General features: G+C 38.9%; 1 protein-coding gene across 3 annotated transcripts in view; it reads left to right on the plus strand.

Annotated features, from left to right (window-relative positions):
- PAMR1 (peptidase domain containing associated with muscle regeneration 1) overlaps window positions 1-14,873 on the plus strand; it is a 55,813-nt gene that overhangs the window by 37,540 nt on the left and 3,400 nt on the right. The window contains exons 7-10 of one of the 3 annotated variants that reach the window (XM_071427617.1): window positions 7,660-7,860; window positions 10,503-10,715; window positions 12,231-12,297; window positions 14,369-14,601. In XM_071427617.1, coding sequence (XP_071283718.1) covers window positions 7,660-7,860; window positions 10,503-10,715; window positions 12,231-12,297; window positions 14,369-14,601 — 714 coding nt within the window. The remainder of the gene's footprint in view (window positions 1-7,659; window positions 7,861-10,502; window positions 10,716-12,230; window positions 12,298-14,368; window positions 14,602-14,873) is intronic. The other 2 variants (XM_071427616.1, XM_071427618.1) reach the window with 2 other exon arrangements.

Genomic DNA, 14,873 nt, shown 5'->3' on the forward strand with positions numbered 1-14,873 from the left:
GAGGCAGGGTTCCTGCCTCACACTGTGTGTGACCTAATACAAGAAGGTGTCTAATGAGCAGAGAAGAATGCACAGCCATGCTGCCTCGGGATGGCAGGATAGCTTGACACCTCCCAATGCAGATTATTTTATCAAATCCACTGCCAAACTCATATGCTGGCTTGAAAGCCCTGTGCACTACTTATGAGAAGCAGTAGAAAAGCAGGTCTGAGCACTCTGAGCCATGGCCTCCAGGAATCCCTCATCTCATTCCCTCTTGGAGGATACAGCCATTTTAAAAATATTTTGACAGCCAATATCCTTATGCTTTTGGCTAAAGTTAATCTCTGTGGGCTTCTGTGTTAGGCATTAACCATCTCTGGCTGCTATGCCAAGCTGCAAAAGGAGGATGTCTTTGGGAAACCATCTGAGTCCTCCCCCATGGCAGTTCTTTTCTGCTGGCAAACCTTGTGAGAACCTGGGGTGTCCTCACCTTGTGGATGCATGCTGGGGAGAGAAGGGATAAGCATAGGAAAAAATGGTATCAGAGATTTGGACTGACATCAGAGACATGGACCCGACAGAGCTCATGGGCCAACATTAGGAAATAAGCTCTGTTTTTAGTGAAGACTACAGATGTTGTCTGAATTCAGAAGAGCTCTTTACAAATGGGGCTTTACAAAGGCAATCACAATACCCAGCACTAGCTGCTGAGCTGCTCATGCCTGGGTCCCTCCTCAACTCACATGTTTTGTGTTCAGACACTCTGAACTATCTGCTCCCATATGGCTCCCCCTCCTCTGGACAAAACCCTGCTGCTGAGAATAGTATGTCGATTACTAAATTATTATTACTAAATAATAATTACTGCTGACTTCTGCACAAAGTCAGGTCAGTTTAAGTGTAAATGTAGTAAGAATGTCAGGAGATAACAGGACTGTTCCTAGCTCTGCCAGTCACTCTCTGCTTGCCTTCAGGTTAATCACTTGATAACTCCATGCTAGAGTAAAATTCCAATAGTAAAATTCCAATATGCTAATGTTATAAATTTTTTTGGAAAAACAGATATTACTGTTATGATACTCAGGTAATCAGGCTTGCCCTCTAAACAAAACTTAAACCAAGGAAAAGAATTTGATCAAATCAGACTTACACTCAAAATGGCAAACAGGATGGGATTTGCCACTATTGACTTTAGCAGGCTTGGCTGTAGGCAGCCTTTGCAAATACCAGTGAGCTGTATGAAGTGCATGTAGGTGGAGCTGGCTGGGAGTCTTCTGTTAGAATGGTTTCATAACAGTAAATTTCAAAGAAATTTGTATTATTGTTGTATTTTTCCTTTAATTTTTGTTTTCTTAATCACAGAGAGGAAAAAAAGAAGTCACTTCCACATACTCTGCATGTTGTGCTCCCTCCAGCAACAGGATCCTGGAGCCACATTTCTCAGGCTTCTAGGTCCTCTAGCTCCAGAGCCCTTGTTAGCCACTGCTGTGAAACCATGAAAAATCCAAAGCTCAGATCCAAATCCTGATGCTCAGGATCCCTGTGCAGGCGTTTTTCTGGCTCAGGGGCTGCTGTGACTTTTAGCAGCATGCAGGGTAATGATAGCACCCACTGGGGAACAGAATGTAATTTAGGCTTCCTCCAGACAAAATGTCCTCTTTTTGAGGATAGTTATTTAAATTTCTTCACTTTCAGTCTATCAGGCTTTCTCTGACAGTCATTAGAATGGTTTAGGTGGCATGGTGGCCCCAGGTGTTCCAGCCTAAGTCCACAACTCTCTTTTTCTGCAGAAAGATGCTAGGATTCCTAACAGCAGAAGCTGCTCTTATTCCCCTGCTGGTTAGTACATGCAGTTTCTGTGACCATTTTCAGTGTTTGGCCTCCTGAGCAAACCAGCACAGCTTATGCAAAAGCAACATTACAAGCACCTAGAAGAGCTCTGTGGCCCCCAACACGAGAAGGATGTGGACATGTTAGAACAAGTCCAGAGGAGGGCCAGGAAGAGGATCAGGCTGGAGCACCTCTCCTATGAGAACAGGCTGAGAGACCTGGGGGTGTTCAGCCTGGAGAAGAGAAGGCTCTGGAAAGATCTTATAGCAGCTTTCCAGTACCTGAAGGGGCCTACAAGAGATCTGGAGAGAGACTTGCCACATGGGCAGCTAGTGACAGGACAAGGGAGAATGGCTTTAAGCAGAAGGAAGGTAGATTTAGGTTAGATATCAAGAAGAAATTCTTTACTGCGAGGGTGGTGATTGACCAGAGAAGATGTGGATGCCCCATCCCTGGAAGTGTTCAAGGCCAGGCTGGATGGGGCTTTGAGCAACCTGCTTTAATGACAGGTACCTTGCTCATGGCAGGGAGGTTGGAACTAGATGATCTTTAGGATCACTTCCCACCCAAACCATGCAATAATTCTATAAAAAATGTTCAGAGCTATCCTCCATAGGCAAAATGTGCTATATACATTAGCACAGCTCAGCCTGAAAGCCAAACTCTGACTTGGGATTATGCAAGTAACAATATTAAAATATTTTGTAAGCAAATTAAGAGCAAAATTCCATACAAGCTCTTGCACCTAATTTCAGGGAGGGACAAAAAGGGAAATATAAACCTTTTATTAGGACCAGCAATGAGAAATGAGATTTATTTCAAGCATGCAATATATTATTGAAAGGTTGTGCAGAATATAGAGATAATAAATTATATGTATGAAGGGGTATATATTATTTAACAAAGTGGGTGAGAGGAAGGCAGCAGAAAAAATAGTGTTCATTTAATGAAGAGACTCTGGGACAAAAGCAAATGATTATTCCATCAGGCAGGATTTGAAGGATATTGGAGAGAGAAAAGTGTGGCTCAAGAGATCATCTAATTTATCTCACTGGTGATAAAATGAGCTCAAAGACTATTTCTAAATGGCAGATAATTCTGATCTAAGGAATGTCTCTTACATATAATTTAAAAGGGAAAGGAATTTGTACTGTTATTATTAATAATAGAATATTTTACTTAAAAATTCAGGAACTTACTATTCCTCTAGTCGAGTTTTTATCAGATTGAAGAAAGTTATCCACAAAATGTGAAGCCATTTTAATGTTTCATATGGGCCAGAAATCGTTTTCTTTTTCCCAAGAGACCAAAGTAAGAGGCAAGAAGTATAATAAGTTTTATCAGGAATGTGTGAGTTTGTGATATAAACACTTGAGGCAGCTCTGGTTTTTATTATCTAACAGCTGTTCTGTCACAACTTAGCATTTCTGCCAGAGGAGCCTGTAACAACTCTCTCATATACCTTCCTATTTTGCTCTCAAGCCAAAATTCATCTCAGACCCTAAAGTGGCAAAGGTTACCTAACATGGCTGTATAGATTAATTGTAGAACTTTCCAGGAACAACACTGTGTAGCAAAATAAGGAAAAATTAAACAAAAATCTCTCTGCTCATGATGTGTTTGCTGGTGTTGCTCTGTTCCCTACATTTCTGTTCCACTTTTTTTATCCGGAGTTTCAGTTTTCAAATGACAAGACTCATAAAATTTCTACTTACATCCTACTATGCCTTTCCAACATTTGTCAAGGAGACTTTTATAATTTTTTTTGAGTAAGAATTATCCTGTTCCTAATTTTTTCCTGCTTGAATATACTTTGTCCTCCTTTAAACATCTTAATGTATCCTTTCTCTTTTTTACATTTTCAATCATTATAGTTTTTAACTTTTGCATGAGCAGGCTGGTCATTCTTAGCTCTTAATCACTTTCAGGATTATTTTTCCATAACATTAGTTTCACCTTTCTAGATGTAAATTCACCAGGATCTTTGCAGATCTGATGACATCCTGGCAGGAAGAATGGGATCAGCCTGACCCTCATGGAGTCTCTGAGCTGCGCAGATGTTTTTTGACAAAACTTGAATGAATGTCTTTCATATTTGGCTGTCCATTACCACCTCATAGTAGAATTCTGTAGACATCTAGTCCATTTTCTGGGTTCATGGTGGGTTTGGTCCAAGAGAAAGGTGCAGAGGTTGAACCCTTGACACATGTCCAATTTGTCCCAAAGGCAGGAAGCCAGAGTCACAGGGCAGTAGAAATGTTTGGGTATTTTTCACGTGGAGCAGAGCAGTCTAACTAGTGGCCTAGGAGTGGTTCAAGCTCATGGAGTGCTCCTGGCCAGCACACCATGTGCTTCCCAAGGAAATGCTGTCCAAACAGCTTATAGCCCTGTCTGTGCTGTAGCAGTCAGGCTAGACCAGGCACAGGTACAGCTGGGATGGGGGTGGCTGGAGGTGAGTGAGAGCTGTGAGGGGGACCCAGCCCTCTCTCTGGACCATGCACAGAAGGAGGAGTGATATTCAAAATTCTCAGTCCATCCTGCCTAAGCAAGGGAATCTGAAATCATATCAAATACCTTAGAAAGCTTAGAACCTGAAGAGAAGTGGGTCAGATCATGTGGTTGGATTTTATGACTAATGTGTATCCAGAGGGCAGAGCTAGGTATGAATGACATTTACAAAATGTTCTTTTACTTTCTTTTTGACTTCTGAGAAATGTCTGTTGGAGAGTTGGATTTAGTTGTACACCAGGAGAGAATATAGAAAGACTTCAATAAAATATCTCAAACAAAGAAGGCTGTCTGAAAATTCAATGAAATACAGTGCCCATTCTGAAAGATGTAAGAACCAGTCAAATTCACTCTTGATGGGAAGCTATCCACAAAAAAATAAGATAGACTTGGATGAAACACATGGGGGCTAGGATTCCCTTCATAATAACTCTTCAAAACTCCATTGCCTGAAGTGTTCACAAGTAAAGGGAAAAGGTGCAAAAGAGCTCCCTGAAACACATTAGGTAAAAGGGATAAAAGGCAAGTCAAACTGAAGAAAAAACCTATAGAGTTCAAACCAAAGCAGTAAAAGCAGGCACTAGAGTAACTGTATGAGACTTTCAGAGTAGATAATATCACTGAAAACAGAGAACTCAGCTGTGGGACTGAGATGCAGGGAGCATCTCAAGATTCAAAACCACATTTAATTTGTAGAGAGAAAGAATGAGCTTACAAAATGATCCATTGTAAAAAACTAATGGAGTGGCTCTGTCTCCAGTGGCAAATTCATCCCTGTGTTACAAGAGAACAGACAACCAGTACTAGAGGCATGGGTAACAAAATGGACACATCTATTAATAATGCTAAGGTGTTTGCCATCCGAGAAACCCTACAATGGCTCTGTGACACAAGTGGGTATGAGCTAATGCTTGTGACATCCCTGTGATGAAAGGGGTGCTCTCATTTGTCACACAGCAGATGAAGCAACCTACCTATGACCACATTTCTTTAGCTATGATTAGATCTCATGACCTTCTGCCTCCATGTCCTCTGCTCTAGTCCATAGTTCAGTATTAAATGAATCTGTGAATGAAATACTGAATTTACATCATAAATAAAACAGAATTGTTCCAGCTGGCTCCCAGGGGTGCAGAGAATCTAAAGAAAGTCTGGCAACAAACAAATCAAAAGGAAGAGAAACTAAATCTCTTCAGCACTTAGGGAGTGAACAAGGACAGATACTGGTAGTTAGAAAGCAAGTGTAGCTTGGTGACATTTTTTCCCAGGATGGACCGAGAACACAAAAGCACCAAAATATTTGTTCTACAGAGCTGAACTGGACCATAAGCAAAGCAGAAAACCTGTATTTATGACAAAAAGTAGAAGTCTGAGAGATGCATCGATGGTTGGTCTAGTTTTCTCATTTGACAAGCTGAATGTAACTATACATTGAAAGAAAGAAATGTAAATGTAGGGAAATGGATTGCTGCTCAGAGAAAGATTTGGAGGGAGTGACTGGGAATACAGAAATCATGAGTGGGAAGATGAGTATTCTGAGAACTTAAAACACCTAGAAATTCTATGTTCCCATTATTTATGTTTCATTTATCTATATGCTTATATGTACACATATCCACCTATATATGTATATATATGTGTCTATATTTCACATAACATCAAGGGCTAGGAATTAATTTTTAAAATTTTTTCTCATTATTCTTTTGCTAATGATGACATTAATGAAGAATACTTGTAGCCAAGAGGAAATGCTGACCTCCCCTAACTGGACATGATTTGATTAGGAGCATAATAGTCCAGGCCTCACTCTAATGCTTAATTGTTAGACAGTTTTTCTTGCCAAGATCTTTGCTCACTAGTGCATAAATGATTCTTCCAGCTCATTGTTTGATGTTTTCTTTATGTGAATTATTGGATGGTCCACAGTCCATATACATGGATTCATTTATGTGGGCTCTGTGTAAGGATTACAGAGCAAAGGACTTACAAGTTTTCCTCTGAAAGTTTTAAGGATAAAAATTTGGCTGCAGGTTAGCAAGCAACTGGCTATGAGGCAAAACAGAAAAGTCAAATTCTAAAAGCATAAAGTAGGGATGATCTCTTTATAACTGGTCTATCTATTGTCAGCAGAGTACCACAGGTGGTAGGTAAAAAACTCATATGCATATCTATGTCTTGCACTGAATCCTCTCCCATGCAGTTTTTCACAATTAATGGCCTAGGCAAAGCCAAAGAGATGGGTAACTGTGTAGATAATAAACCATGTGTTTCCTACATTACCTACAGAAATAGACATGTAATTTCTACATACAGGAAACTGCCCTTAAAAAGTGACTTGGAGAAGGTTAATAAGGCATGGACATTCTCTGCCTCTCATAACAAAGAAAGTACAGCATCAAATAAAATTATCAGGTGGCAGGCTAGAAACAAAACTAAAGAAGGAAGTGCACTTTTTGCACTTTGTAGAACTCATTGCCACAGGATATTGTGGACACTGAGTATGTGGTTGAGTGTAGAAAATACTAAGACAAATAAATGTTAAGAAAATATCAGCAGGGTATGTTATACCAAAAATGCCATTGTAGTTCAGGTAGTCCTTGAGCTTCAGACTTTTGAATGCTGACAGATTATGCCAGGAAAGTATTCTACATGCTTGTTCTGATTTTATAGTCCTTCCTTCAAATCTATTGTTTACCATGCTGGGTGGACCTTAGCATGGTTGGCTTGATGCTGTCAGAGAAATCTTGCTTTTGATGCTTAATTTAATATTTACTACTTGCAGTAATTATATAGAACATCATCTGTATTTTCCCAATATCCTGTGGAAAGGGTAAAAATCCCAGTTTAGTAAATATCAAGGTTCCTTTTAAATGTAATTATGTTAATGTTTGATTTACACAAATAATGATGCTTTATAATTTCTGAGATGTTATCTGAAAATCTATATAAAATGTAAAGAGGTATTTGAAAGAAATTCAGTATAAGGCTTTTAAGGATCTAGATTTTTTTCCTTGACCATGCGTGGTAGCTCATTCAAAACCCTTGTTAAGATGGAAAGTATTTCAAGTACTAATATTCCCAGCAAATGAGCCCTAATAATTCAAACATTTATGCACATTTATGATCATGTGACATTTCAGAGTAATCCTATTGAACCTTATGATGTAGATAGGTTTTGAAAAGTGGGATATAAGTGTGTGTAAAGCTGATGTCTAAACAAACTTTCTAAAGATCAGCATATGCTGGTCTTTTAATTTTGACTCCTGTGTCCATTGTAATTGGTTTTTCTATGTTATAAGTAAAGAATCATCCTAACACAGTCCTGTTTTTGTAATAAAGTGGATTTTTTTGAAATATCTGAACTGTCAGTGGTGATGTGTAGGACTCCAGGTGCTCCTGCTCATGGTATTGTGGAAGGAGATGACTTTAAATACGGGGCCCGGGTTTACTTCAAGTGCAACGCAGGTTACAGCTTAAAAGGCAGCCGTGTTGCCTACTGTCAGCTTGATGGGATTTGGTCAACACATCATCCTGAATGTGGTAAGGTCACTTTAAGTTTTAATTCTTATCAAATCTTTTGGCCAATGTATTCCCATGAAACTAGACTATCAATTTCTTGCTTGAAATTTGGTAGGTCTGTGACATAACATGTCCTTTTGTCTTCCTGTCTTTAAGAAGCACTAGGAATTCTTATTTTACTCTGCTGGAACCCCAGCCTGCAAGACTTTTTTATATAAAGGTCTGACTGAAACATCACTTTACTGAAAACTAATAACCTCAAAGTCTTTAGGCATGTGTCCTTCTTACACATAGAAAATGTCTAGGACCAAAGCCAAGTGAGTGACATAGTGCAACAATGAATAGTTACTTCCATTACTCTGTGTGTCTGACACTTTCTCTGCAGAAGCCTGGTGCACTCTGTGGAGGTGAATAGGAGCTTACTGTGTGAACACTAGACTCTTATTTCAATTCCCATCTTAGATAAAAGTTGATGTAAAAGAAACTTCCATTGATTCTGACTGTGCAGGATGGCATGCCTACCATTCACATTGGTTTGGCTGTGAAATTCCTTCTTGACATCCAAAGAGACTTTAAATTTCCTTTAGTTGATTTGCATTGCATAATTTCATTTTCGTGTTCCAGAATAATTTGTTTCAATTGATAAAGTGTTTTCTAAGTGTGTTATGTCAAACAATGTACATTTTGGGGGGAGTGTTGTAAAACAAATAAGTTCATTTGAAAGAGCAAGCAATAGGTATTCTTCTATCTAGAGAGGTCTCCAATTGCAGTAAATGTAACGTCAAGATCGTGCCAAGTCCCTGCTGCATGATGGCCCTGGCTAAAGCTCTATAGAAAGAGCTGTCTCTAGACTTGGCAGTCACTGAACTGCTAGGTCTCTCCTTCCCAGATATTTCCTCTGTGTTTTTAATAAATCAAAAAGGTCATAACCCTGAGCCTAAGGAAGGAGACAATTACTGTCAAAGTACTGAAATAAGAGAAGGCCTTAAGTGATTTACATGGTCAAGCTTTTGGTACATTTGGAAACAGGCACTGTGGTGATCAGATGATGCCTCCAGGCCAGCCATCAGTGCAGAAAGCAACTTGCAAATAAAGCATTATTCTGTGGGGGATTCTCTGTAGTCTTTAGCTGCTATCAAGTTATCAGTCACTTATGGTTCACAACTGAGAGAGCCTGTGGAGGTACACAGGAGGAAAATGGAACCAAATAAAAAGGAGACAGGGCTCTGCTTTTCCCTTTCTCCTGATGGAGAGGAGGTTCAGAAATCCTTGTTTACTAAATATAACTTGTGGAAAAGTATTTAAATACATTTATAGTCTTCAGCATATGCTAAAATCTTATGCTTGCAAAGAAAACACTGAAATATAGACTTGGCTTGAATGCTATACTCACTGTTAAAAGCACATGCTCTTCATTGGTGTGGCATTGTTATGGCTGGCTGTGTGTTCACACGCTTTGCTGAGCTGGGCTTTGTCTGGGGGCACAAGGTATGACTTTGTGACAGGACAGGGCCATACCTTTGCACTGTAACTGTGCTGATTTCACAGCACTTTAAATAAATGTCTGAGTGCTTTGTTATATGTTGGTGCTTTTGTGAACTGAGGCTCAGCAGGCAGCCAACTCTGAAGCACTGATATGAAGAGGTAATTTTGGGTCAATTGATATGTCCCAGTCCTCTGGGCACTCTGTGAGCAGCACCAACACCAGCTGTCTGAACTAGATGTGCACTGGTTATCATGCACTGAGGCACCAGGCAGAGAAATTAAATAGGATTGCATGTTAGTGTTGTCCTGACAAGAAAACTGAGGTGAAATCCAAAGGGAAAAAAAATGTACCTTGTCAGCTATAGAAAGAGCAGAGGAGTTAAAAATAAAGGAAAAATCATCTTCTAGCATCACATAGTGAATACTGTCCTCTAGATTTAGGCCAAAAATATAAGTTTATTGAGAAAATAACACCAGAAAAAACCAAAAACACAACAAGAATTTAAAATAAGTGGAAAATACTGGGAAGGAGGAACTAAAAGAGGTTTTATAGGCAGAATATAGCGTGAATAAGCGTTTCATATTAAATTTTTATTGTCAGTAAATACATACATGTGTTCTCTTTCAATTCATGTATTTCCCTGGATTATTGAGATATCTCTCTCAGTGCTAAGAAAACAAAATGCAACCAAACATAAAAGCAAAATTAAGTAGTCTAGTTTTATATCCAAGTGCAGGGAAGTATTGAAAATACAGAAAATGGAAAAGAATGCCAAAGGCCTGTTTCCTGCAAATAATTTCAGTGCAGCCTTTTATGCTGTTGAAGAAGCCTTGTTAATATTAATGGGACATTAACATCATAGAAAGTCAAGGTTCTTTTTCAGGATTGTCAGCTACTTCTTAAGGTTTTAACAATTTGAGAATTTTTACCCATTTGAGAATCTTATGCTTTCAGCGAGACTGAAATGTGTATTATAAACAGACATCCCTATATTATAATTTCTTCTTTAATATTTGACATTTTCAAAAACAGCAATCCCAGATGGGTCTTGAAAAGGCATCTTTAATAAAGTGTAGATTGTTTAGTAACATCTGAATGAAATGCCAAGCAATTTGATGGGTGAAAATAATGTAGTGAACCTGATAAAATGGTTACTATCTTTTTCCCCTATCATTAGTTCTAGAAGAAAAAAACTGCTCAGATCCTGGTGGTCCACTCAATGGCTACAGAAGAGTAGTAGAAGACACTGGGCTCTTGAATGGACGCTATGCAAAAATTGGCACAGTCATTGCTTTCTTTTGTAACAACTCGTATGTTCTTAGTGGCAATGAACAAAGGACCTGCCAAGACGATGGAGAATGGTCAGGGAAGCAACCAATCTGCATAAAAGGTAGTTTATAAACTTTTTTACCACAACTCATGCAGGCTGCTATGGTTTTACGGGATTGTGTTTAATATCATTTGCACTGAACAAATGATCATATTTGCTAAGAGTAAGCTGTCTGGCTGATACCTGATACGGAGTTTTGTAGTTTGCCAGCTCTGCTGGCTGCTATACTCAGACAGAGAAGTTGCCAATGATTCCAGAAGATTCCATCTTTGGACAGGGAAAGGAATGTTCCCTAAGACCCTTATTATCCTCATTCTAGGACTGAACCTGCGTAAGATCAAGATCAAAGTAGGTCAGGAGGGAATTGAAATAGAATGAAATATTTGTCTCATGAGACTGTTAATAATCAGTTGCTGTCACAGGGAATAACTGTCCTGTCACAATCCTTTTAAAACAATGGGACCAGTCATGAATGCAAAAGGCAGAACCTGTACAATATGATTAAATATATGTATTCACCAAAACACTGCATCACACCTTTAAATCCTGGAGCTATTCTACTAAGTGTATATGAAACCCTGAGTGAGTGAATGAATGAATGAATGAATGAATGAATGAATGAATGAATTTGGGCTGGGGAACTGCTAAATTCATTTTATGAACACAATTTCTTGACATACGGATTTTTTAAAAACTGAAATGATGATAATATAAGGAAATATGTCTGTCTCCCGGGCAATTTGCTTTATTCTGTTGCTTTAGATGAAAATGATCTCCCTCTGAAGCATGCAGTCATCTGTGGAAAGCATCTTTATTGATGCTTACTGTGATACTGACATAATGGTTAACACAATCACAAAGAACCAGATATTGTTAAATTACACAGAGAACAAGGCATACAGATAAAATCCATCCTGCAAGATTCCTTTTCTTCCATTCAGGGCAGCAGGAAGGAGACCCTGGCAGAGTTAATTGAACTTGAATATTTTATCCTAATCTTAAAGTAAGTAAACTGAATATGCCAAACTAGAAATCTTACATCTCCTTTCTGTTATTTTACACATATTTAGGTAATTCTGAAGTGTTCCTTTGAATCAGAGCCTCCAATTCCTTCCATAAGTGCACAAACAGACTCCTAGAAGTGCATAATATCCTGCAGCGTTTCTCTGTATGCCAATTACCTGTGTGGGGCTACACAGATAGAAATGAAGCATTTTTATATATAATTACATTACTGGAAAAGTTTGCTCTGATACAAAACCATCCTCCATAGTGGTGCAAGTGTGGCATTCAGACACACTGAATGATGGAAAAAACTTCCTCCATGCCTGAAAGTGCCAATGCAGACTAGTTCAGAAGCTTCCACTGTTGTAAATGGGATAGATCCTGTGAACTGTGAAGAAGTATTTTTCCAAGGCTTTAGGTTTTAGGATTGTTAATGCTTGTAACTTAACTGCCTCTTTTCTTAATCCAGTCCACTATAGTTAGAGAGAGGAAAGGTTGGAAATGTGCATGAACCATAGCACTTGAGCTGTGAATGTGAAAAAGTACTGTGAAACATTATATCTTTTCTAGCCTGCAGAGAGCCAAAGATCTCTGACCTGGTGAGACAGAAAGTGCTTCCAATGCAGGTTCAGTCAAGGTGAGAATGCAATATGTCAACTACAGTTTAAAGAAAAAAAATGTGATTGCTTTTCCCCTCCTCTCCTTTTCAGTCCATGTGTTTAGCCTGCCTGAGCAGTGACTCCTACAAATCCACTGATAATTGAGCAATGAGAGCTGCTGGGAGGGGAGGTCTGATTAAGCATAGGTTGCCAGTTGCAACCTGGAGGCAGCCAGGAAGAAATGCACAGATAGAGACACACAAACTACAGGATGATGCTGGAATTCTGCTTGCAAGCTTGAGAACAGTCTAAGAAAGTTCCTTGGGGCTAATGATGAAAAATATGAACATGTGCCATCTTAGTGCACAGGGAGAGCACAAGGAGAGAAGAGGGTATGGCAATGCAACCTGCTCCCAGTAAGTTTCACCATCCAAAGCAATACAGCACATTTTAAATAGGCTGGGTATGAGGGAGAGGGTGAAGTAGAGTAGGAGGGGAGGAAGGAATGAAAGATTAGATCCTTCCTGGGCTTACCCTTCTGATGATTTCTTGAAATAAATCCCATCAGAATTAGATATGTTGCAATGTTCAGGTTCATTTTTGTCCAAGTAGTAATTTCTCATTTCAGGGTTATTTTTGAAGTACATGACTAATTTAGTATTCAATTCAGTGCAAGAACTGTCCTCATCTTTGGTCTTAAGAACAGTCATATCAGGTCAGAATGAAGGTCCAGCTCAAGCTATATCCTGTCTCTAGCAACGGCCATAATGGCTAGAGAAGATCTGAGGAACAAGGCAAGCATGTACTTCCCAGTCACTGACACTCTCCAGGTCTGAGATGCATGATTGGAGAGATGGCCCTGAGAAGCTGACATGAGGCTTTAGTAGCCATTAGGGGATTTTTCTTTCTTAAATTTCTCTATTAAGTTTTGGATATAGGACTTTAATGTTTCAGATATGAACACCAGCTGTATTGAGAGAACATACATGTCCCCCCATCCATAAGATGCCATGAGATGATGGCATCTCATGTTTGTGGACTGTTTTTACTCCCTTGAAGTAGAATCTCCATTCTACCTCTATAGTGAGGTAAAGACTAGATTACGCAATATTGCAAGTCATCTGTGAGTTTGGAATGGTACCCTGGCAGACTAAATATGACCACAGCAGCTCTCATCCTTCTTCCAAAATACAAGAGACTTGCAATTGCTCTTGTTCTTTGTAACTTTACTTTCCTGTTATGTATTGCCTCAAAGATTGGATATGATGGAGGTGTCTGTGTCTCTCTGTGATAAAAAATGAAGTAATCATGAGGAAAAAAAAAAAAAAAAGTCTTTTCTGGATGTAGGCAGTACCAGAAATCTCAAGGGAAACTAATTTCCTGCTGAATCTTTCAGGCATAAAAAGGGGGTTTTTTGTAGATATGAGCTTTTAAGCATTAAAGCAAGGGACACATTCTAAATAATAACTGTAGTCAAGCTTATGGTCCATATCTATGGTGGTGCACATATTTATTTCTTAATTATGTGCCCTGTTTCAGCTAATCAGTACAATTTCTAAGTGGAAGCTTAGCAATTATGAAATTATGAAATCTCTGTGGTGAGGCAATTATCTCTGTTAATTGCCAAATCAAGCAACTTTAGCAACATCATTTAATCTGAATCAATTCCTAATACTGTCTATTAAAATATTCACTAGAGAAAAGATGTGTCTATCTCCCCTCTACTGAGAATTAATAATGACAATGCCAAATTCAGGTATAATTTCCTAATTTAAAAAATGGTGTCTCAGTCTTTTTGTGAATGGAAAAAACTTCCACATTCAGAGGCAATTGATTTCAATTCAGAAACTGTAAAATGAAAAAAGAGACACAAATAGGATATGTATAAGCATATGTGTAATTATATATATGTGCAGATATATGTAAATAAAATAGTGGAATGTAAACGGGAGTATTGCTAAACTACGCTGGAATTATGTTTTTTCCTTATTCTTTCATGAGCAAACTTTATGTGATTTTAAATGATACTTAACACAACTGGCGATAAAGTTACGGCAATGATTGCTTTTATAACATTATAATTATTGTGTTCTTTGTGCCTTGAAACAGAGAAACACCTTTGCATCAACTTTACTCTTCTGCATTCAGCAAGCAAAAGCTTCAAATCTATCCAACCAAGAAGCCAGCACTGCCATTTGGAGAACTGCCCCCAGGGTACCAGCATTTGCACACTCAGCTCCAGTATGAGTGCGTTTCTCCCTTCTACCGCCGCCTGGGCAGCAGCAGGAGGACTTGCCTGAAGACAGGAAAATGGAGTGGGAGAGCCCCTGTGTGTATTCCAAGTGAGTCTCCAAGGGAAAAAAAAAGTGCATATCTCTTGGGTGAATGAGGGAACATGACATGTATTCATGTTAGATATTTAGGGAGTCACAGCAGTGTAGGCTGCTTATACTTCCAGCTGGGAGAAAGGAGCAATAAAGCTTGAAGGATATATGTGTCTTTTTATCCACCAGTAGAACTTGATGGTAAAGTGATCAGGCTTTCAGCACTGTAATTTGCCATTAATTTATCTACTCTTTTATTGAGCAAGAGGTATAGTGAGTCTTTCTGTTGA

Source organism: Agelaius tricolor, unplaced genomic scaffold (genome assembly GCF_023055355.1).
Source record: "Agelaius tricolor isolate 1412-34295 unplaced genomic scaffold, bAgeTri1.0.p SCAF_5, whole genome shotgun sequence".
Taxonomy (NCBI): domain Eukaryota; kingdom Metazoa; phylum Chordata; class Aves; order Passeriformes; family Icteridae; genus Agelaius; species Agelaius tricolor.